The 24,986-nt window shown below is 35.7% G+C and overlaps 3 protein-coding genes across 4 annotated transcripts; 1 reads left to right on the forward strand and 2 right to left on the reverse strand.

Moving 5' to 3' along the window:
• On the forward strand, positions 9,454 to 14,398 carry LOC105162764 (protein STRUBBELIG-RECEPTOR FAMILY 6-like). The gene is made up of 16 exons (XM_011080887.2): positions 9,454 to 9,857; positions 10,634 to 10,766; positions 10,862 to 10,933; positions 11,024 to 11,089; positions 11,171 to 11,242; positions 11,346 to 11,417; positions 11,592 to 11,663; positions 11,738 to 11,803; positions 11,890 to 11,952; positions 12,020 to 12,342; positions 12,447 to 12,730; positions 13,016 to 13,281; positions 13,465 to 13,600; positions 13,746 to 13,864; positions 13,951 to 14,107; positions 14,197 to 14,398. Exons 1-16 carry the CDS (start codon positions 9,773 to 9,775, stop codon positions 14,275 to 14,277), a joined length of 2,067 nt encoding a protein of 688 aa, XP_011079189.1. The 5' UTR covers positions 9,454 to 9,772; the 3' UTR covers positions 14,278 to 14,398.
• On the reverse strand, positions 16,028 to 20,486 carry LOC105162770 (26S protease regulatory subunit 7A). The gene is made up of 10 exons (XM_011080893.2): positions 20,357 to 20,486; positions 19,547 to 19,628; positions 19,223 to 19,314; positions 19,052 to 19,129; positions 18,788 to 18,849; positions 18,120 to 18,264; positions 17,799 to 18,017; positions 17,534 to 17,715; positions 16,757 to 16,932; positions 16,028 to 16,427 (listed from the first exon to the last, which is right to left on the reverse strand). Exons 1-10 carry the CDS (start codon positions 20,441 to 20,443, stop codon positions 16,270 to 16,272), a joined length of 1,281 nt encoding a protein of 426 aa, XP_011079195.1. The 5' UTR covers positions 20,444 to 20,486; the 3' UTR covers positions 16,028 to 16,269.
• On the reverse strand, positions 21,827 to 24,430 carry LOC105162777. 2 transcript variants are annotated; one of them, XM_011080901.2, is made up of 3 exons: positions 22,961 to 24,430; positions 22,629 to 22,878; positions 21,827 to 22,284 (listed from the first exon to the last, which is right to left on the reverse strand). In XM_011080901.2, the coding sequence occupies exons 1-3, from the start codon at positions 24,265 to 24,267 to the stop codon at positions 22,108 to 22,110; spliced, it is 1,734 nt and encodes a 577-aa protein (XP_011079203.1). In that variant the 5' UTR covers positions 24,268 to 24,430; the 3' UTR covers positions 21,827 to 22,107. The 2 variants fall into 2 exon arrangements, with proteins under 2 accessions (XP_011079203.1, XP_020549039.1); XM_020693380.1 differs by having other exon boundaries at positions 22,118 to 22,284; positions 22,640 to 22,878.

Below are 24,986 nucleotides of genomic sequence, written 5' to 3' on the forward strand. Positions count from 1 at the left end.
AAACTAAGCTTTTAAGGTAGAACTTTTAGCATCATTAATCAAGATGTAAGAGATATATACCACCTGAGAGAATACAATCTTGAATGTTGCAAAAATACGGACGAGAGAATTATGCTTTATATTCACAAACCACTCAAGCGTTGACAAGAAAAGCAAACCTGATATTGCAGATACCGAACAATCTTCACCCTTTAGGTCTCTTGATAGACACAACGAGCAATCTTCACTCCTTAAGTCTTCAGAGATACGCCAGGTGAGGCTGCCATTTTGACCATATTGACTTCTCTAAATCCTATTGCAGCTTTTCGACAAGCTAAGCTTATTAAGCAAAAATGTTAGCATGATATGATCAAGATGTAAGATATTGTTATCACGTGGCTAATAAAATCTTGAGCGTTGCAAACTATGTAAGACAAGAGAAACATATTAGCACATATGAGAGTTGACAAGAAATGCAAACCTTAAATTGCGGACACCGACCAATCTTCACGAATTAGGCTTTCGTAGAGATATATAAGCTTTTAAGGTGGAAACTTTAGCATCATTTATCAAGATGTAAGAGATATATACCACTTGAGAGAATACAATCTTGAATGCTGCAAAATAACGGACGAGAGAATTATGCTTTATATTCACAAACACACTGAAGAGTTGACAAGAAAAGCAAACCTGATATTGTGGACACCGAACAATCTTCACCCTTTAGGTCTCTTGATAGACACACGAGCAATCTTCACGCCTTAGGTCTTCAGAGATACGCCAGGTAAGGCTGCCATTTTGACCATATTGACTTCTCTAAATCCTATTGCAGCTTTTCGACAAGCTAAGCTTATTAAGCAAAAATTTTAGCATGATTTTGAGCAAGATGTAAGATATTGTTGTCACCTGGCTAATAAAATCTTGAGTGTTGCATACTATGCAGACAAGAGATTCAGATTAGCACATATGAGAGTTGACAAGAAATGGCAAACCTGAAATTGTGGACACCGAGCAGTCTTCGCAACTTAGGCCTTCGTAGAGAGACAAGGTGAGGCCACCACACTGAACCAATTCTAAAGCAAAACACATATTCACGTCTCTAAATCACTCATTCCAGCTTCTTCTACAAACTAAGCTTTTAAGGTAGAACTTTTAGCATCATTTATCAAGATGTAAGAGATATATACCACCTGAGAGAATACAATCTTGAATGCTGCAAAAATACGGACGAGAGAATTATGCTTTATATTCACAATCACACTCAAGCGTTGACAAGAAAATCAAACCTGATATTGTAGATACCGAACAATCTTCACCCTTTAGGTCTCTTGATAGACACACGAGCAATCTTCCACTCCTTAAGTCTTCAGAGATACGCCAGGTGAGGCTGCCATTTTGACCATATTGACTTCTCTAAATCCCATTGCAGCTTTTCGACGAGCTAAGCTTATTAAGCAAAAATTTTAGCATGATTTGATCAAGATGTAAGATATTGTTATCACGTGGCTAATAAAATCTTGAGCGTTGCAAACTATGTAAGACAAGAGATTCATATTAGCACATATCAGAGTTGACAAGAAATGCAAACCTAAAATTGCGGACACCGAGCAGTCTTCACGACTTAGGCCTTCGTAGAGATATATAAGCTTTTAAAGGTAGAACTTTTAGCATCATTTATCAAGATGTAAGAGATATATACCACCTGAGAAAATACAATCTTTAATGCTGCAAAAATACAGACGAGAGAATTATGCTTTATATTCACAAACACACTCAAGAGTTGACAAGAAAAGCAAACCTGATATTGTGGATACCGAACAATCTTCACCCTTTAGGTCTCTTGATAAACACACGAGCAATCTTCACGCCTTAGGTCTTCAGAGATACGCCAGGTGAGGCTGCCATTTTGACCATATTGACTTCTCTAAATCCTATTGCAGCTTTTCGACAAGCTAAGCTTATTAAGCAAAAATTTTAGCATGATTTGATCAAGATGTAAGATATTGTTATCACGTAGCTAATAAAATCTTGAGTGTTGCAAACTATGTAAGACAAGAGATTCATATTAGCACATATGAGAGTTGACAAGAAATGCAAACCTGAAATTGCGGACACCGAGCAGTCTTCACGAATTAGGCCTTCGTAGAGATATATAAGTTTTTAAGGTGGAACTTTTAGCATCATTTATCAAGATGTAAGAGATATATACCACTTGAGAGAATACAATCTTGAATGCTGCAAAATAACGGATGAGAGAATTATGCTTTATATTCACAAACGCACTGAAGAATTGACAAGAAAAACAAACCTGATATTGTGGATACCGAACAATCTTCACCCTTTAGGTCTCTTGATAGACACATGAGCAATCTTCATGCCTTAGGCCTTCACAGATACGCCAGGTGAGGCTGCCACATTTTGACCATATTGACTTCTCTAAATCCTATTGCAGCTTTTCGACAAGCTAAGCTTTTAAGCAAAATTTTAGCATGATTTGATCAAGATGTAAGATATTGTTGTCACCTAGCTAATAAAATCTTGAGTGTTGCAAACTATGACAAGAGGTTCAGATTAGCACATATGAGAGTTGACAAGAAATGCAAACCTGAGATTGCGGACACCGAGCACTCTTCACGACTTAGGCCTTCGTAGTGAAACAAGGTGAGGCCGCCACTTTGAACCACTTCTAAAGCAAAACACATATTCACGTCTCTAGATCACTCATTCCAGCTTCTTTTACAAACTAAGCTTTTAAGGTAGAACTTTTAGCATCATTTATCAAGATGTAAGAGATATATACGACCTGAGAGAATACAATCTTGAATGCTGCAAAAATACGGACGAGAGACTTATGCTTTATATTCATAATCACACTCAAGCGTTGACAAGAAAAGCAAACCTGATATTGTAGATACCGAACAATCTTCACCCTTTAGGTCTCTTGATAGACACACGCAAGGCTGCCAGTTTTAACAACTTCTTGAGCAAGATGCTTATTGACTTCTCTGATTACTTATTGCAGCTTCTTCTACGAGCTAAACTGGGATAACAAATTGCAGGGACTAAGTCATGTTAGGTCTTTAAAGAGATGCAAGGTGATACTAACCATTTTGAACAACTTCTAGAGTAAGACACGTACTATCTTCTCAGAATCACACTTTGCAACTTCTTCTCCAAGCTAAGTTCATCAAATATATTAACTAAATAGTATAGTGGATTACTAAAAAAGCAGTGAAACCAACTAATAGCAACGGTTAAATGCAGAATATAACCTGTTCATATGTGCCCAAGAAAATGGCATCTAGGTAGTCCCCATTACACACTGGAGCTATATAAACATGCTAAAGAAAGGATGTTTGTGGTCATCGCGTGAGAGAAGCATGCACATTAACTAAATACTAGAGTTATTCACTGAAACTGTCAAACCAACTATCGCAATTGTTAAATGCATGATACAACCTATTTATATGCCTAACAACTGGCATCTAGCTAATCCCGGTTACTATACTCGAGCTGAATAAACACGCTGAAGAAATTATTTTTGTAGTTACCGCTTGAGAGAAGTATGAATACAAGAATTCTTTGTGCAGTCACAGGAAATAAACAACTAAAAGATTGAAAATTATATGAGGAAAGACATGCAGAAAAAGTGAAGAGGACCATTATCAACAAACTCAGGATAACAAGAGAAGGTGGAAGCAAGAGAAACATGCTCCACAAACTGTACACCCGATAGTTTAACTACCTGGCTGTACAACATTCAGTCCATGTAGATGTAAAGGAAATGGAAGTTCTTTATTGTCTCTGTTATCCAACATAACCTGAAAAAGTAACTAACCAAGAAGGAAAACATACAATATCGAACTATGATTTCTCCTGCTAATAGAAAGATGATGGTGTGAATCCGATAAGACTCTGATACAAATAAATTACTGAATTTAAAAATTAATCAGAACCATAAGAAAACTCAAGCAAATTGATACACCACTGAAAATAATACAGAAATACACACCATTGGAAATAGTATACTGCTGCTGCATCATAACATTAAGCTTGTCATCCCAAACTCGATTGCGAGGAGATACTATACTACTGTTGCATCATAATATGAAGTTTGTCATCACAAACTTGATGGCAAGAAGATACGTACTGGAGATGATAAGAGCAAAAGCAGATATGACAGAAACATCCATGGAAAAATAACATTCCAGTTACCATTTTCCATATATTACAGCCACATAAAATTGGTGATGAAACGGCTGTGAAATGATGATGACCGAGATTAAAGCAGAACAAAACCATAAAATCGGATCACTGAAAGAACACCGGCATCTATCAGCACACACAAAATCGTAACAACCATTGATTAGGAAGAAAAGTGAAGTTCACTTCCCAGAATGAATTACCGTTCAAATCCAATGAGAAACACAACTAACGAAATAAAAAAATGAAGGCCAAAACCTTAACAGCAAAATATCATAAACAAGCAATCAATTAATCAAGATCAATTACTAATAAGACAAACAAAGTAAACACAATTTGGAACCACAACAAATGAATATTTCAGTTCAAAACATTCAAAATCCACTACATTGAATTAAATTAGATCAACCACCAAGTAAGCTAACCAAACAATAGAAAATCAAAACCAAACAATAGAAATTGAAATTGCAAGAACTGAAGGTTGAAACAGAAACAAATCTTAATTCTCATCCAAAGAAAAATAGTAATATATGATCAGCATAAACAAGTACTAATTAGACAAATAAAGTAAAACACACTGTGGTTTAAAGAGTCAAGCCCAATATGATTGAAGTGGTGCATAGAAATTGGAACCACAACAAATGAACAATTCAACATCCAAGAATCCACTGCATTGAATAATTTGAGATCAAACATCAACAAAGGTAACCAAACAATAGAAAATTGATTCTAAACCAAACAACAAAAATAATAAAAAGCTGCATCGATGAATAATACACAAGAAACCATAAATTTAAGTCACAAAAACAACAGCAGCATCCATTAACACACATAAGTCATATAGCCAAACAATAGAAAACAAACACATATTGAACTACCCAATTGAAGCAAAACCAACACAAACAGTCACGACCAAGAATTAAAACAGAACAAAACCATAAAATCGGATCACAGAAAGAACACCGAGATCTGTGAGCACACACAAAATCGTAAACAAGAAGAACCATTGATTAGTAAGATAAGTGAAGTTCACTTTCCAAAATGAATTACCATTCTAATCCAATCAGAAACACTGCCAACGAAATAAAAAAATGAATGTCGAAACCTTAACTGCAAAATATCACAAACAAGCAAACCGATATAAACAATTACTAATAAGACAAATAAAATAAACACAATTTGGAACCACAACAAGTGAACATTTGAGTTTACACATTCAAAATCCACTACACATTGAATTAAATGAGATCGACCACCAAGTAAGCCAACCAAACAATAGAAAATCAAAATGAGACCAAGACCAATTAAAACCAAACAATAGAAAATGAAATTGCGAGAACCGAAGGTTGAAACAGAAACAAATCTTAATTCTCATCTAAAGAAAAATAGCAATATATGATCAGCATAAACAAGTACTAATTAGACAAATAAAGTAAAACAGACTGTGGTTTAAAGAGTCAAGGCCAATATGATTGAATCGGTGCATAGAGATTGGAACCACAACAAATAAACAATTCAACATCCAAAAATCCACTACAATGAATAATTTGAGATCAAACATCAACAAATGTAACCAAACAATATAAAATTGATTCCAAACCAAACAACAAAAAGATTACAAAGCTGCTATGATGATTGATACAGAAGAAACCATATATTCAAGTCACAAAAACAACAACAGCATCCATTAACACACATCAGTTATATAGCCAAACAATAGAAAACAATCACAACAACCACCCAATTGAAACAAAACCAACATAAACAGTTAGGACCAAGGATTAAAATAGACCAAAACCTTAAAATTGGATCACAGAAAGAACACCCACATCTATCAGCACACAGAAAATCATAAATAAGAAGAACCATTGATTAGGAAGATAAGTGAAGTTCACTTCCCAAAATGAATTACCATTCCAATGAGAAACAGTGCCAACAAAATAAAAACATGAACTCCAAATCCCTAACAGCAAAATATCACAAACAAGCAAACCGATGAATGAACACAAACAATTACTAAATAAGATAAATAAAGTAAACACAATTTGGTTGAAAGAGTCAAGGCCATTATGATTAATGTGATGCATAGAGAATTTTTTTGAAAGAGTCAAGGCCATTATGATTAATGTGATGCATAGAGAATTTTTTTTCCACAATAAATGCGTACAACTTACCATCCAAATATCAACTACATCAACCAAATCATTTGAGACCAAGCATCAAGAAAACTAATCAAACAGTAGAAAATCAATTCCAGATCGAAACACCAATCACCAAACAGCAGATTGAAAAATCCAGAATTGATGATGAAATGGAACAAATCCATAAATTCCAGCCACGAAAAGGACAATGGCTTCTATTAACACACAAAATCATAATCGAGAAGAACCAGTGAACTCGTAAACGAAGTCCACATCCCCAAAAAATGAATCACCATCCCAATGAGAAAAAAATGAAGGTCGATATCATAACGACAAAAATCATAAACAAGCAACCATCGAAGATAAACAAAAATAGAGTTTGCGCACAAAAATATTTGTCATCTTGCCCATCAAAACAAAAACCACTACCAGTCAAAGAGAAAAAAGAATGTCAGCACGGCAAGAAAGCAAAAACCCTAATCCAAATGTAAATCAGCGTCTCCATTGGAACATGCCAAGAATCAATTTCACCCAAGAGTTTCAAGAATCACAACAAAGAATTTCAAGAATCACAACAAAGAAAGAGAGAATTCACTGAAACCAATACACAAACTACATCACACTGAATTCAAATTGCACTACAGAATCAAACTAGAAGAGAAAAGATTAAACCATTAAACTACAGCAAAAAGCAGCAAACAGGGGGAGGGGGAAGCGGGTAGGCGGGCAATGGGTCTATTTATATAGTGTGAGACGCGGTTGGAACCTTTTGAATTTAAATCCGCATATAGCCGTTGTACCAAGTAAACTTATTACATATTTTTTTTTTATTTTTTGCTAAAATTTTTTCTTTGGTACGAGGATTGACAAAATCAAAACAATTTTATGTTTTCTTTTACTACTGTTTCAACTCTCGAATAATTTCTCACTGATTAAGCAGCGATATTTCATATTTGGATTTTGAAATCTTCTCCAAAAACTATTTTAATTTTTCAGAATATTTACATTATCATTTACAAAAAAATCATATATACAAAAAATAGACAATAGTAAATTGAAAAAGAAGACATTGAACGGATACAGAGTTGAAAATGACGTCATGGTTGACAAACCACGATGACGGTCTAAACCAGAGTGAATTAATGAAAGAGACGAGGAATAGAGTCTGTCTAAACGATTTTTTGACTGAAAAACTCAAGAGTATTTATGTATTTATGCAATTCTACAATAAACATAATAAGAATTTTCAAACTTCTTACAAAAATAAAATATATTATAATTAGGGCAAATCAGGAGGTGTGGAGGTAATTTATCATATTAATTAATATATTTATTTTACGTAATTAATTATTGTTTCAATCAGAAGAAAAAAAAACTACTTATTAATTATTATCAAAATAGATACATACTTATTTATAGATAAGATCTTAATCTTACAATTATTAAATTTTAATCTTTCCACTTAAATAAGAATCAATCAATAGAATTTCATAATGAAGAAAAGATCAACGTATCAAACAATACAAAGATATTATTAAGAATGACAATGGATCAGGTTTGACGTGGATTTTTCAAAATTCTGAAATCGAGTCATCAACAAATTACTGGATCCAAAACTCGACGCACCTTGGGCCCGATAGACCCAGTTAAATATTTTTTGAATATTAAAAAAATACTATCATAACTTTATAAATATGAGACTAATATTATTCAAGGTTATTTATTTTTATAAATTTATATGTACATGTTTTAGACTTTAAAATATTAAAATATTTAAATATGTGTTATTTATGTATACATTAAAGTATCTATAAAATATTTATAGCATCATTTTAGTTAGTAAAAGTATTAAGATTATGATTTATATGTAAGTACAAATAAAATACACACATATTCTTTTATGTATGTATAAATATATGAAAAGGTTAAAAAATTGGGTTTGGATCGGGAGCGAATCCATAACACTAAAACCTAAAAACTTGATTAACACATCAAAACACTCCCCAAACAAAATGGATCCAAGTCTAATCAAATCGAAATCCATTATCATTCCTCTAGTCTAGTCGATCTTTGTATTTTATAGCTCATAATCACCTAAAATTGGTGGAATTATAAATATTTTCTGGCTTCTACTAACAATGACGATGGAGACAATGCTAATTTAATTTGATATTCATCACGTCACTATTTTTTTTATTTATTTTCTTGGGTGATTTATACGAATAATGCCATTTATTATATTCAAATTTCCAACTCAATAAATGTAATCTATTATATTATTCAAAGGAATAAAAATTTCAGATTCTAATAAAAGGAAATATTTTATAAATAGACTAGCTTTTATATTATTGAATTTGAATATTTAATTGTGAATATTCGAATATAAATAAAATTCAAATAAAATATTTGACTGGTTTTGGATTTGATCTCTGGGCAACAACTTGCAAACTAAAAATTTCTTTTCACAATAAGGACACTTATGGACACGTTCCATTAGTCATTGCCGATCTCTTTATTTCGAAGTAAATATAAATAAATTAAACCCATTTTCTCAACAATGTTTGCAAACTCCAACCACTAAAAAAATCAAAATTATAAAAAATCAAAAATAAAGGATCAAAGTATCAAAATACAAAAAATAGGGTACAAAAATTGTATTTAAACACATTCCACGTGAAAGAAGTGGTAGATTGAAAGTAGTGGACGGAAATAAAAGAGTTAAAAATAATAAAAAATAGTGCTAATAAATATGTATGTATTATGTATGCATATATATAACTATTCAATCCGATGATTTTGTTGAATTGAATATAGAGGAAAAAGAAAAGTGGGATGCAAGTCTTTTATGTGAGTCCCGTGAGTTTCTCTTGTATATATAACAGCTACCAAGAACATGTAGTTAAATTTAGTAGTAATATTGATATGAATGCTACACCTGCATTATCTTTAAAAGATCTGAATATATATTCCATTCGATCCTAATTACATGCATGCAAAAGAATCGGGAAATTAGATGAGCTAGAATCCCGTTTCTTAATTTTACTTGTTCTTTCAAGAAAATCATGTTTACATTAAAAAAACATAACATTACATGCAGTTTAATTTGTTCTTCTTAGAATGTCCAAATATAGTATGACAGTTGAAATATAAAATTAAAATGAACATGTATACTTGCAACGTATAGCTATTTCAAGGCATGCATGTCGATCGGGAATAGAAAGAAGAAAAGTGATGGTTTTGGATTCTCGAAGCAGATCGTCTTTCATCAGATTTGGTTTCTTTGGGGGTTCACATTAATTAATTATCACAATTGATGATTGAGATATATATATAGATGGATTGCAGAGAAATTTCCTAAGACAGAGAGAGTTAAGAAAGGGTCTTAACATTGATAAAGGTAAAGCCTTTTTCCTTGTGGGCTTTTGGATTGAAGAGTTGGCTCAAGACAGATGGTGAAAAAGGTGGCAGTGGTGGTGGTGGCGGTCTTCATCGGCATTCTGAGCTCCATCAATGCGGACACAGATCCAGCTGATGGTCAGAGCTTTCTTTTAGCATATACCTTTTCATTATCATTCTTCAGTATGTATATATGTTCATGTACGTGAATTTGGCCAAGTAATATTTAATGTTTTCATGGGTTTGTGGGTTATGGGTTTGGTTCTTATCTTATTCTGTGAGGAAAGAACCATGTCTGAGATGAGACGGAGAGTTAGCTGTATAAGTGGTAAAGATTATCAAGTCTTTTTTCAGTTCATGATGATTCGGTTGTTTTGCTTTTTAGGCTCCTTTTTGTGGTTACAGATATTTGGAATAGCTCAACATCAAGACCATTTTGTTTCTATGATCACTTGAAATCTTGGGCCAAGAAAATAAGCATTTAGTCCTATTTTTATAGATTAGTTAAGTTAAAATGAATTTCTAGGTATAAACTGATCATTCACTTGATCCATGGTGAAGGGAGCATGGCACAGAAATCCCTTTTGGAAATGATTACCTGAAAATTTCACGGAATGAAGTTTTCAGGTCTTATTTTAAGTAGTTTAGATTCTTGTTATGCAATGGAGTTATATTCAGACTCCTTAAAGAGGTGAAGATGAACCGCAAAATTACTTTCTGTCGTTAAGGCAATGCATTTTTGTGATAAGAATGCCATGTTTCCACTTCAAAGTTGACCTGTTTTAAGCATATTCAGCACCCTCTTGCTGCTTGCGTTTTTAATGTCAGTTGCAATGCTAGTTGAAGTTAATGTGTAGATGTAAATTGGGGTTAATTGAATCCGTAATTTTGCCAAAAACAACTTGGATGTACAGCATCTGCTCTCAATATCCTGTATACCAGCTTGAATTCACCTCAGCAACTTACAAACTGGAAAGCAAGCGGTGGTGATCCTTGTGGGGAGTCCTGGAAGGGAATCACATGCTCAGGCACAAGAGTAACAGAAATGTGATCTCATGTGAACCCTTCAATTCTTCATAGTTTTATCCGGATCTCTTCACTGTTACATGGAGTCTGATTCACTTTTCTGTATATTTCATCAGAAATATATCAGGGTTAGGACTCTCCGGGAATATGGGATACCAGCTCGATAAGTTGACTTCTGTAACTACTTTGTAAGACAACAAACTGATCTCCCGGTTCTCTAAGTTTATTAAGTAATTATTTCGAGTTTTCTTGATGATATCTGCTCCTGCACTTTGCAGCGACATAAGTAACAATAACCTCGGAAACCAGATTCCTTACCAACTTCCTCCGAACGTGCAGAGACTGTAAGCTTCATTTTAGTATGATATTAGTGATTGATGTCAATCTTGTCTCTTTTCTCATCTCACTGTTCTCTTCAAATGCAGAAACCTTGCTGGCAATGGTTTCACTGCTGGCCTTCCATATTCCATATCGCTGATGACTTCTCTGAAATACCTGTTAGTCATGCTCTGCCTTGAATTTGCCCCCCAACCCCATGAAACTAGAAAACATCATCAGGTTTGAATTCTATCAAAATGTGACGATTCTTTCCAATTGCAGAAACGTAAGTCACAACCAAATCCAGGGTCCAGTGGCTATATCGTTCGGCTCACTTACAGCTCTCTCCACATTGTAAGGGATAGAAGTACCTGGTTTTGTTTTGGTTCAAGAGTATGGTGCGGTTGCTTAGTTATCCACTTCTTATGGATCAACTCTACCCATGACTGAGGATGTGATCTTTCGTCTTTTATATTTCTTCCCTCTTGTGGTTCATCTTAAGCTATATAATTTCTTTTTATGCTTCAGGGATTTCTCTTTTAATAGCATGACCGGGGATCTTCCTCAGAGTTTGCAATCCCTGACTGGCATGAAGAATATGTAAGTAGAATGGATTTTGTCTTACGATTCTACCTTCTAATTTACGGTCATGGTAAACCAGCATAATATTGCAGGTATTTACAGAACAATAAGTTTACCGGAAACATTGATGTCCTTGGTAATCTTCCACTTGAAAATCTGTGAGTTCCATTTTGGAAATTGCCACCTAAAGTACTTCATTGCATGCATCTAAGATAACTGAGTTGATTTATGCTATCATTTTCAGCAATATCGAAAACAACCAATTCAGTGGACGGATCCCAGAACAACTGAAGAGCATACACCTGCAGTAAGTTCCTCATAATGTGTGTACTTTAAGAAATTTTGTGTTTTTATCCTAATACTTGCAAATGCAGATTGAGTGGTAATTTATTCAAGGATGTGTCTGCGCCTCCACCGCCACCTGGAACTCCTCCTCCCAGGAGGCCGCCCAACCAAAATGAAAAATCCGGAGCTACTTCTAGCTCATTACATAGTGGAGGTAGTGAAAGTAATGGCGGTGGTGGAAGCAAATCCGGTATAGGAGCTGGTGCCATAGCCGGAATTGTTATCTCTGTTTTAATTGTTGGAGCAATAATAGCACTTTTTATTGTTAAGAGACGATCAAGAAAGCCATCCGCAGACATTGAGAAGCATGATAATCTGCCTTTTGCTCCTCCTGCTTCTCAACAATCACAAGGTACTTACCAGTTTTGTCTTCATGTGTATATTTCCTGAAGAAATATGTAAGATCACATGCGGTTGTTTATAATGTTTTGAAACATCTTCTGTTTTTCGCTACAGGGATGAACTCTGTTCAAAGTTCATCTACGACAGGCACAATGGAAACTCCTGTTGTGATAGATCTCAAACCTCCTCCTGTTGATGATGATCTTAAATCATTTGACGATGATGATATTTTTGTACCGCCAGTTCCTCCTCCCAAGAAAGTCAAAAAAGGTCCAATAAATGCCAAATTGTACTCAGTAGTGGACTTGCAGAGAGCTACCGATAGTTTCTCTGTTGACAACCTTATTGGCGAGGGAACTCTTGGACGTGTTTATCGGGCTCAATTGGATGACGGGCAGGTACTGTGTCCTTCTATGGGTCATATTTTTCAGCTAGAAATACTTGTGGTCTTAATAGTCGTCGAGCTCTAGCTCGTCTATGCATGCATCTTTGAGCTCAGGTATTTCACTCTTTCTGCTTTTGAGCACAATTTCAGTCCAACTTAGAATTGGTTGATATAGAAGATACTCGAAAATATTTGATTTTCATACTGAATATACTATTCTATGCTCGTAACAAGCATTTAAAATTCTTTCCACTTTCCACTGTGTAATTAATTGCCTGAGATACTTCATAACATACAGGTTTTAGCTGTGAAGAAAATCAAGTCACCTTTTCTGTCCAATTCCAAAGATTTCATAGACATTGTGTCGGAGATTTCCATGTTGCGTCACCCAAATGTCACTGAGCTCATAGGATATTGCTCCGAGCATGAACAACACTTGCTTGTTTATGAGCTCCATCAAAATGGTTCTCTACATGAGTTTCTGCATCTCTTGGATGACCAAAGCAAGGCATTAACATGGAATAACCGTGTCAAGATTGCATTAGGGGCCGCTAGAGCACTAGAGTAAGTTCATAAACTTACTTGTCCTGTTGGTGTGACGTTTTTTCGTTTCTTGACTTTATCAGTCTGTTTATCTTTGCTTGATACTCATGGACATAGAGATCGATCATGCTGTTCATTTCATTTCATTAGTCTGTTTCATTTCAGCAAGCAATTCTCCTGTTCTAAACAGGTCGTTCTCTGCAGGTATCTGCATGAAGTTTGTTCACCATCAGTTATCCACAAGAATTTCAAATCAGCAAACATTTTAGTTGACATGGAGTTCAATGCTCATCTTTCCGATTGTGGGTTAGCAAGCCTGGTCCATGAGTCGTTAGATCAGGTAGAGTGCTAACGTCTTTGATCTCTCTTTTCTAGCAATATCATTGTGGAAAATTGAAGTAAATTTGGCATTTATTATCCTTGGATAGTCAGTAGATGGAAATATATAGGATTGTGTTTCCATAAGTAACATGGAGCATTTGCAGGCATCTGGCTACAATGCACCTGAGGTTTCCATGTCTGGTCAGTATACAATTAAGAGTGATGTATACAGCTTTGGGGTTGTAATGTTGGAACTGCTTAGCGGACGCACACCATTTGATAGGTACATCTGATCTCATGTCGAATATATATGACAGGATGCCGTGATTTGAGCCTAACAGAGTTCATCAATGTTCATTTCTGCCACAGCTCAAGGCCAAGAACGGAGCAATCTTTAGCTCGATGGGCAACCCCTCAGCTCCACGATATTGATGCTCTTGCTAAGATGGTTGATCCTGCGCTAGATGGGCTTTATCCTGTCAAGTCTCTCTCCCGTTTTGCTGATGTAATTGCTCTTTGCGTCCAGGTACTGATTCTATAGTTCCATCAAATTCCATAATTTCATTTCGTTGCAGTTTGTTAATGACTAATCGTGTTTGATTATGGTTGTGGCAGCCGGAGCCTGAGTTCAGGCCGCCCATGTCAGAAGTGGTTGAGTCATTGGTTCGGTTGGTGGAACAAGCAAATATGAGCTAGAGAACTAACTAAAAATGCAGTTCATGGTGGAAATGAAACGCGTGAGACTAAACTGCATTATTGGCTGCCAAAACTCAGAGCCCTGAAAGAAGAGAGGAGACAGTTTGTGCTGATGGTTCAGCTGTCTGCTACACTGCCTAATGACTAATTTGATTATGGTTGTGGCAGCCGGAGCCTGAGTTCAGGCCGCCCATGTCAGAAGTGGTTGAGTCATTGGTTCGGTTGGTGGAACAAGCAAATATGAGCTAGAGAACTAACTAAAAATGCAGTTCATGGTGGAAATGAAACGCGTGAGACTAAACTGCATTATTGGCTGCCAAAACTCAGAGCCCTGAAAGAAGAGAGGAGACAGTTTGTGCTGATGGTTCAGCTGTCTGCTACACTGCCTTGTATCAGGGTAGAAAATTTGAGGATAAGATTAGTCATAGTTGAGGATTGGATTTGAAGGTTTTTTTTTCTTGCTATTTGGCACTTGATACCAGTAAGCTAACAAGCTTTGTTGCCAAACTGCCAAGAATTCTGTTAAAAGGGCTTGAAGACTTTTGGCAAGATATATCCACAACTTGGATGATTAACCTTGTTTGGAGCCAGAATGGGCATTCCCATGGTATAATATCAACTTGATTTCATGCTTTTTAACTAGGTGGAAGCTCAATCTTAAGCATGCCATTTCCCAAAGAGTAGTAATCTTAGCATGTTTGACACAATACCTTGTAATTACCCCTTTAAAAAATGCGATATTATACTTTCCACTATTAAATTTTAAAATTATACTTAAACTCCACTGAAAAATTATCTGTTTACAACTGATCCCCTTTAATTGAGATTTGAAATAGAAAATGCTAACGTCAACAAAAAAAAATATAAATTTTCTATTTCACCCCTTATTTAAAATTTCTTATAATATATATCAAATGAAAAAGGTGAATACAACATTGCTCCCAGATATAGGCAATGGAGAGAAAATAGCCATAAATGAATGAAAAAACTAATAAGTTTTTTGTGCTTTTTTTACTTTCTATATATGGATCAAGGTTAACATCATTATCACATTTATTTCTTGTTCAAGTACTTGATCCAATGCTTCAAAAATTATATGCAACAATAGTATTAACCTCATCCTATATATAGGAAATAAAATTTTTTTTTAAAAAATAACTAATTTTTCCGTTCATAAATATTACTTCTTATCCGGTGACTATAAATAAAAAACAATACTTTATTTTATACTATTTTGACTTCATATATATAACACCCGTCCCTTATAAATATAAAAATATTATATGAAAATATTAAATTCAAAATACAATTAAAAATTTATGCAGCTTTTTTTGCTGACATTAACATTTTTCCATTAAAATTTTCGAAATGTGATTTTCAAACTTTTTTGGGGGTGAAGTTACACTTCATATTTTCATAAGGGTCTAAATATAATTAACCCTAAATAATTTAACTGTGTTGCTTTCTTTCTTCTCCTTTTCCACACTGAACTTATTGATCCAAACACAAGAATGAAGAAAATTGAGAATGAAATCAACTAAGATTAGAATGAAGAGGTCATGGCACAAACTCTCTCCAGTCTCAGACCAAGAAGCCTCCTTTTTAACATTGTCCTCTCAGATCTCCATAACCAACTACCATCCCGCATCTCAGGAGCAACAGAGTTTTGCCATGAGTAAACAAAAACCATTAACATGGCTCTTTAACATTGCATTTTCACTAGACTTCAGTATCAAATTAAGCTAGCTTCTGACAATCAATCACATCAACAATGAGAAACCTGTAATTTTAAGACTGCATAATACACTCAAGTTTGCTGGGAATACTTTGACAGAAATAAATGAAAATACAGCCAAAGTCAGCAGATTGGCATACACACTAGAAGTAGAAACGTCTCCACCACAGTTACAGCAGGTGAGAGGCGATCCCCATGCAAAAGTACCCATGATGCCAGCATATTACAGCAAAGTGAAATTCAACAAAGAAAAGCTATCAATTATAAACCATATACTTTGGGGTTGCACTAAATTTCTGGTAGCCTTTGATCACTTTGTTTACAGCATCTAAGAAATCTTTCTCCGTGACAGTTTTCCTCCTTGCGCGAATAGCATACATACCAGCCTCAGTGCACACACTTCTTATGTCAGCTCCTGTAAATAAGACCAGCGAACAAATAATGAATAATTGCAAGATATCATCCAGAATGCAATGCACAGAAAGGATAGCTGCTAAACTTAAAACCATGTAAACTGCAATGTTGTGGCCAGGTAAATTCATACTTTTATCTATGGAGCTTACGAACATAGTATTAAGACATTATTTTCCAGAGCAAGTGTCCATTAAGATATACTCAATGGAAGCCAATGCAAAGGCATCTAACTTACTACAACAGGGATTAAAACTCAAGCGATGAACTGAAAGTCTGAAACTCTATGGATTGATCTGATAATAACTAAATGTAAAAAAGACAAATCTTTACCAGTAGAATTTGGGCAAAGCCGGGCAAGTAGTTCAAACCGAATATCCCTCTCGCAATTCATTGTTCGTGTGTGTATCTTGAATATCTGCGTCCTACTCTCTAGATCAGGCAGTCCAAACTCTACTTTGCGATCCAGCCGTCCAGGACGTAAGAGCGCCGGATCAAGAGTATCAGGTCTGGAATAATAAAGAAAGCCATAACTAAAATAAGCTGATTTCTTCAGGAACCAGACCTAGATTTAGCATTTGGTCTTAGCATCAAAACCAATTTAAAAAAGATAAAATGAACCAGGAAAAAACAAGCCTATGTTGATAATAAGAAACAGTCTACCCATTCCGCACTGCGGGGCACATGTGGTACAAAGGAAACGTCCACAATAATTGAGATAATCAATGCCATAAGTAAAACAATTAAAGGAATATGATGCATAAAGGCAATCAATTATTATGCATCGAACGCTTTTAGGCTGTATGTATAACAGTAACAATGAGAATATCAAGTACCATCTGTAGGAAGAGAAAATCAACACCAACCAAAAGTAGAAACATTGCAAAAACTATAGCCGGTCGAGAAATCCAAAGTCATTATAAAGGGGAAAAAAGTAAAAGAAAGGATTTAAAAATAATGGTGCAGCTTCTTTATCAAATAAATCACTCCCAGACAAGTTCTATATTTTCTTGACATTTTTCTTTCCCAGAACTCACAAGAGCAAACAAATTGCTCAACCCCATTAATAATCTTCAATGTAAGAGGCAAATTACAGAAGTCAAATTTCACCTGTTAGTTGCCATAAGAACTTTAATGTTGCCACGAGCATCAAATCCATCAAGCTGGTTTACAATTTCAAGCATGGTTCGCTGGACCTCGTTGTCTCCACCCACTCCATCATCAAACCGTGCACCGCCAATGGCATCTACTTCATCGAAAAATACAATGCATGCCTTTTTAGAGCGTGCCATCTGCCACATGCATAAAAAATTAATCAGATGCTAAGTAAAACTCCACGATATATAAAAAACAGAAAATGTGCGGAAGACTGGACCTGAAATAGTTCGCGAACCATCCTAGCTCCCTCGCCAACATATTTTTGGACAAGCTCACTTCCAATAACTCGAATAAAGCATGCATCAGTTCTATTTGCCACAGCTCTGGCCAGCAGAGTTTTACCAGTACCGGGAGGACCATAGCACAGTACACCCTTTGGAGGATCAATCCCTAGCTTCACAAATTTTTCAGGGTGAAGCATGGGCAGCTCAACAACCTAGTATAGAAACAATTAGATATACGAGCACCGAAAGAGCAAAGTGGAATTTCCACTCAAAGATTTTGTGGAATCATTTGAAAAGAATATTGATATACACACCTCCCGCATCTTTTCAATCTGCTCTTTACATCCACCAACATCATTATAGGTTACATCTGGCTTTTCCTCCACTGTCATCATCGTAACACTTGGATCAATTTTTGGAGGCAAGGGAATCTGGATTTGATACTTATTTCGATCAACTCTGCCAAAAAAATGTAGTGTCAAACTGCATACATAATAGCTTCAGCAAATATGATAGCAGCATAAGCTTATTATGTCATGCTTGAAACTATTCTCCTGTCCACCTGTCAATGGAGTAAAATAAAAGCTAAAGGACTCATGTCAATGATATCACATAAAATAAGGAGTTAGTGGTACAACTACAACATTTAAGGTACGAAATATCCTATCAAGATTTTGTTTACACAGCCCTACCTTAAAACAGTCCCTTAGAGTTGCAACTCAAAATTTGTAGAAACTTTACAGTTAAGGATTTTTTCTAAGTTGCTTTGCTAGACAAATTGCCCTTGGTAGATGAAGACATCAACACATGGACAATGCAACATTTTGCAGAACTAGACCAAAAATGGGTCAAATTTCCACAAAATCATAGCATGCGAAAGATGACTGAGTACAAGAAATGACAAGTCATAAGCTCCGGAAGCAATCATAAAACTCTTTGTAGCTCAAAGACTGAAGACAAAACCAAGATATAAAAGGCTTACCCAACTCTCATGCCTTCTTCAATATCAGTAGGTGAAACTTTATCACCTAGGCCAACAACAAACTGCAAGATGGAACGTGCACAAAATAAACTAAATATAATGGATAACAAACATAAGAAAAATTACATGAAACCCCTTATACCCTTAGTGCTGGTGATATGGAGGCAGTATTGATGGATGGAATGCGCACACAGATACACTCCCCCCCAAGAAAAAAAAAAAAAAGAAACAGGACACCTAGAAAAGCTATAAAAGAAAAACTACCTTTGCAATTTGTTTGACATTGATAACATACTTTGCATCTTCAGTGTTAGGATTGATTATCTTCGTACACCTTGCAACCTAGCCACAGAAAAAAAGTAATATCCTACAAACATATGAATAAGATGGACGGGGACAAGTTCAACAATCAACCACATGAACAAAAAACCCTACCTGAAGAGGTTGTTCCTCCTGCATCATTTGCTTATCAGAAACAAGATCCCATTGGCTGGGAGCAGCTAAACCAGTGTCAGATTCCTTGATACCTAACATATAGAGAAATTCAACAAAGTCTTCCCATAAAGTAGAAAGCAACAAAAGCCATGCCACTTGTGCTAGACACAAAGGACCATGGAATTATACGGCCACATCTATTGAGATTGATCAATAACATTCACCGGATGCCAATAAGCACTCTGTCCCGATATTAATTATGAGAAATTCTCTTAAAAAGCCAACGATCAGAATAACAGACACTGATAGGTCCAAGAAACAAACCACATAGATCATTAATCTTCTTCGCCATCTCCTTGATTTCCTTCTCAACTTTCTTTATGCTTGTAGAATAAGGTCCCAAGCCCTGGACATATCATTTCATGAAGATTAATAGAAGAGACAGTTTACAACATTCCATTGATGGCCAAGTATAAAACATGAATGAATTATCATTGCTAACGCTTATACTAATAAATTGGATATGAAAACATTGCAGATGTCCTATTATCCAAAACTTTTTTCTCAGTTGCATTACATGAAATTCAATGCAAAGAAACTACTTCAAGCACAGACAATAGTTTCAAACAAAAATAAGCAGGAAAATAAACAAAAAAAGGAATTTTATGCAAATGAATAGTCTGCCAAAATTATAAGTTATTCAAATTGAAAGAAAGATATTAATCAGAATTCTCGACCTAGTATTTTTATGCCAGATCCATACGAGCAAAATCGCTGCTAGAATTCTCAATCCATAAAGGAATCACTTAATTTGACATCTTCATTGAGTAAACTAAGAAAAAGATTAAAAAAATGAAAAACAGAAACTTTTTAGTAAAAGAATTATCTTCACCGAGTCCCACTTACAATAACCTAAAGCCCCATCTCCACCCTTCCCTTTCCGCAAAGACTATAAACGAATATATTTCCTACTCTTCAAATCCTAGATCCTAATTATCACCCAACAAAGTGGTAGCCCCAAGAAACCCATTTCAACCATCAGTTCAACAACACATAGGCTTACAAATTTCAAATCCTCGTCTACAAAAATAGCCGAAAATTAGGGTTTTAAACAAGAAGGGAAAAAAACAGTACATATGTCTTAAGGAGGGCAATATCATCTTCATCGAGTGGCCTTGGGTTCTTCTCGTCCTTGATCTCATCCTCAGGTTCTGGTGCCATTTTCGAATTACCCGATCAGAATTTTTGACAATTTCTTTTTGGGAGAACGTTTTCTTGAACAAGAAGTAGAGAAATTATACTGATAATACAAAAGAGGAAAATGGGGAGGACAGTAAATGGTAGGCGGTCACGTGCAGAGCACGTTGTATTGGGCTTACGGTGAACACAACTGCAGTGTAGATGAAGGAATATATAGTCGGCCCAATAAAATTATGGGTCTTAATCTTTGAAGCCCATTACAAAAATCCAACCCAAAGTTGAATCTAACATCGAGCTCCTAACTCATAGCTCCTAGCAGCTAAACATCTAACTCAGAACAACTAGTTCAATAGGTATAGGGCAGTAGCAGCCTTACTCCATTCCCTCCTTGCAGTCAGGAATGGCCGGCCGCGAACTCTTGACTTCGATAGATGTCAGCTTCGAGCTTCTTCTTCGAATCAGCTCTCGCCTCCTCGATGAGCAACTCGAAAGTAGTCCAGTTCAAGACTACTTGGTCGACTCTTCTGCGGATAATATTTGAGTGACAATTACATTTTCTTTCTTTGAAATTTAAGTGTAAATTTTTTTATAGTTTGAGAAAATGCATTTACATTTGTTGTCGTTTGTTTTTATGTAACAAATAGATTCACCTATTGATAAAAAATTATTAAATTTATTGATATTAGTAAAAAAATTGAATAAAAATTTATATTTATCCCCATTAACTTATTATTATTCACTTATTGCAAATCAATCAAAATATTCTTTTAATGATGACAATATACCTTCTTACACGCACTAACGTAAAGATATATAGAAGTGTTTTGGTTAGAACAAATTTAGTTGACCTACAACAATAATAAATTTATCGAAAGTCAATATATATTTTCATTCATCTTTTGCTAATACAAGTGAAACTCAATGGATTTTGATTTTGTAAGGTTTGGAAAAATGAGTTTCGAATTTTGAAAGATTCAAAAAATGTGTATTAATACATGTTATGATGTAATTAGAAGTTTTTGACATTATCTGTTTTGAGGAGAGTGGGTTTGAACTGGTTTCAAATCAATCCAAACCTGAAATGTAATCAAACATTGAATTTATGTTTCCGAGACAATCAAAACTCAGTTTGTGAATCTTATTCCTCAAGTCCCTTGAGGTGCTCCAGATAAGTCCAACCTCTGTTCATCTCCACAGGTTACAAACATCAGCAGCTACATATCAATTGCTGCCTGGTCCAGGTGCAAACAATTATGAATTAGTATAGATGTTCTTCATAGGTCAAATCTCATTATTTAATAGCCAACTGAGTTCAAAAGTGTTGCAAGTCATCTGTAATGAGAACAGGTTAGAGCACGCGAAATTCGCAAGAAATGCCACGAAGCCAAAATTGGGAGGGAAGTATACAAGAACAACACAAATAGAATCACATCATCATTAGAACAAGAATCAAGAAATCAGCCAATATTCCTTCTCCAGGTACACCGCATGTCAGAAAAAATCTAAGACAGTGTACCACCAGTGTTAGCTTGTTCGGCTATTGTCCCCGTGTAAATGATGGAAGTAATGAAAGAATTGAGTAGTTTAATTAGGCTAGGCAACTCATCTTTGAGCAACTGCTCATTCCAGTTGCAAGAAAGCAGCAGGATGTTCTTCAATGGTATAAGGATATATGATGTCCAAATTTACTCGTCTTCTGCAATAAAATTTGGCAATTCGCCCTCGCACAAGTACTCATCACATTTTGATGCTGATCCCCAGTCTTTCCTCAGCCGCAAAATATCCTCAGTGAAGGTGGATCCAGAAGATCCAATAAACACAGTGGACAAAGCACAAATAGTTTTATCCAGCATAGCTTCCACCTTCGTGATGAAATTGAAATTCCAGCGTTAGATAAACTTTATGATGCTGAAATACATGAACTCCAAGAATTCACAAACAAGGTTAACAGACATCAGTAATCAAACAAGCTCCACTTGTACATAAAAGGGCCTCCACTCTCATTAGGATGTCATAATAAGAGCCTCAACTGGATATAAGAGATCTATAGAGAAGTCAAGATAAGAGCTGAGTCCATTGATTTCTTATCATGCAAAATATGTTCTCCAAGCTGTGATATGAATAACAGAATTCTTTAGGAAAAATCAGAATCAACACTCATGCAACACACAAATAATGCAATTAAAAAACCAACACTAAATATCACCTGAGAATCACCTTCAAGCCCATGCCTGTATAGTAAAGCGTCCCACTTTTCAGCTGAATTAACAGCAGGTCTTTGAACAAGAGGTATGGTCTTCCCATTCCAGATGACAAGTGACTGCAGTAAGCCAGTTTCACTGTCCGCAGCATCTGTAGAAAGATATATCACTGGACTATTAGCCCTTTCAACCACTCGATTGATGCAATCTGCAGCTTGAGGAACAGGGTAAAAACAACTTGGTTGCTTGGCATTGCTGAAACCCATTGAACAAATTCTGTTGGACTCTACATTGAATAACATAAAAATGTAAGAAGGCCTAAGGAATGGAAAAATACCAGAACTTCAAGAAACCATGGCGCCGGAAGTGGAGAGCTATAAAGTCCTTCCCCAAGAATGTCTGAATAAAACGTTGAGCTGTGAGCAAAATAAGCCGACTCGGCTCAATCAAAGTCTTACATTTGTGGGCAATAGGACCACCTGACTGCATCACCCGCTGTCTGTCGACATCAGCAAAGAACACATCTCCAATTGCAATAATATCATCATCAGATGAAAAATTTGCCAAAATATCCTGGACTGTCCTTTGCTTTGGCTGCTTAACATCTTCCTCCCAGACAGCCTCAATCTTGCTCAAAGCGAGACCTAAACCTTTCAACTTCTTTACATGGTCATCATCCACAAAACACGGCTGCGGCAATGAGAAATAACACATGAACTTATCAACATGCAGATGGTTCTTCTTACTCTCTGCAAACTCCTCAAATGTCACCACAACTTTCCTTCCCAAACACTTATTGATATGCTCTATATCCAAGACATTTCGAAACTCATAATCAACTTTTGCACTCGGGATCACCAAAACCCGATCAAGCAGAGCAGCAAAAAACATATGCTTCTCCAAACAGATCAAGTGATTAGACATTTGTCCAGAAACACAAATGGCAAACAAATACTTGTCCGATCTTGGCTTCCACTCAATAGTTCTCCTCTCAGATAACCTCTGGTCCACCTTCCCACACCTATTCCAGCCCAAAAAATTCGCATCCGTGTAATTCTCATACAAATCCACTTTATCCCCATTTTCCTGCGATGACAACAAAACACCCTGGATTCGCTTGTTCAATGAAATCTGGCTAAAAATCCTAGATTTCAGGTCTTCCAACAGTGAAGACGACGGCGAAGCTGCCGCATCATGATTAGCAGAACTCATATTCAACGAAGTACTACTATTTACTAAGTTTAGTTCTGATTTATTCACCAATGCGGTATAATTCCACATCTTAAAAAGCTCAAACTCCTGCTGCTTAAGCAAATACAGAGCTTGCAATTCAGAGCCGCGCATCCGGTTAACTGGAATGCTACTATTTGTAAGAACCTCAATCCTCGGAAAGCGTATTGGCAACATATTCTTGAAATCGATGGTAAAACACAGAACCAAAATCGGCACAAGCAGACAAATGGCGACAAGACACCGGCTTTTGAACCTGCGGCAGACCCCGGAAAATGGGCTTTTGAGACCATCATCGATTTGAAAAGTTGAAGGACGCCTGCTATTCGGAGAATTCAATACGTCATTCGGCCTACCGCTTTGGCTAATTAGATGCTGGCGATCGTCCTTTTCGTCGGAGGCCTCAGGATCCATCGTTGGGAGTCACTTTTTCTCTCAAAACGGAGATGATGTCAATGCATGGATATGGAGAAAAGCACACAATAGCGCACTAACTGTGTGGAAACTTTTGCAGTTTATGCGAGAGAGAGAGAGTGAGAGCGCGAGATTGGGCGAAGTAAGAGATGATCGGAGGAGAAATCGTCGGTGGACAGTGATCCATTACCGGACCATGATATTGCCTGGGCTTCATAGGGCAGCCCATCTAACTGGATTTTACTGCATTTTGAGCTACCGGCCCGGCCCAACAACAAATTTTAGCCTTTTTGTGTTCAACAAAAAAAAAAGGGCTTTAACCCAATAAATTATTAAATTTGATTTTTTGAGTAGCACACTTCAAAGGTTCGTCGAAACAATTAATAGTGTAATTATATTTAGACCCTTTTTAAAAATATAAAATTATAATTTTTAAAAAAAGGGTGACTCATTTTCGTCAGAGTTTGAATAGAAAATACTAACGTTAGGAAAAAAAAGTTACATGAATATTTAATTTCACCTTTTATTTATCATTTTCATATATATTTTTCTGTATTTATAAAAGAATAAACGTAAAATATACATATGGAATAAGGTTAACGTCATTATATTTTTCCCCTTTTCTCATATAAAACTTAAAATTTATGTCATTTTTTTTTTTTGCTAGCATCAGTATTTTTCATCCAAACCTCAAAAAGGGGTTGAATGTAAATAGTAAA

Source organism: Sesamum indicum, linkage group LG1 (genome assembly GCF_000512975.1).
Source record: "Sesamum indicum cultivar Zhongzhi No. 13 linkage group LG1, S_indicum_v1.0, whole genome shotgun sequence".
NCBI lineage: Eukaryota > Viridiplantae > Streptophyta > Magnoliopsida > Lamiales > Pedaliaceae > Sesamum > Sesamum indicum.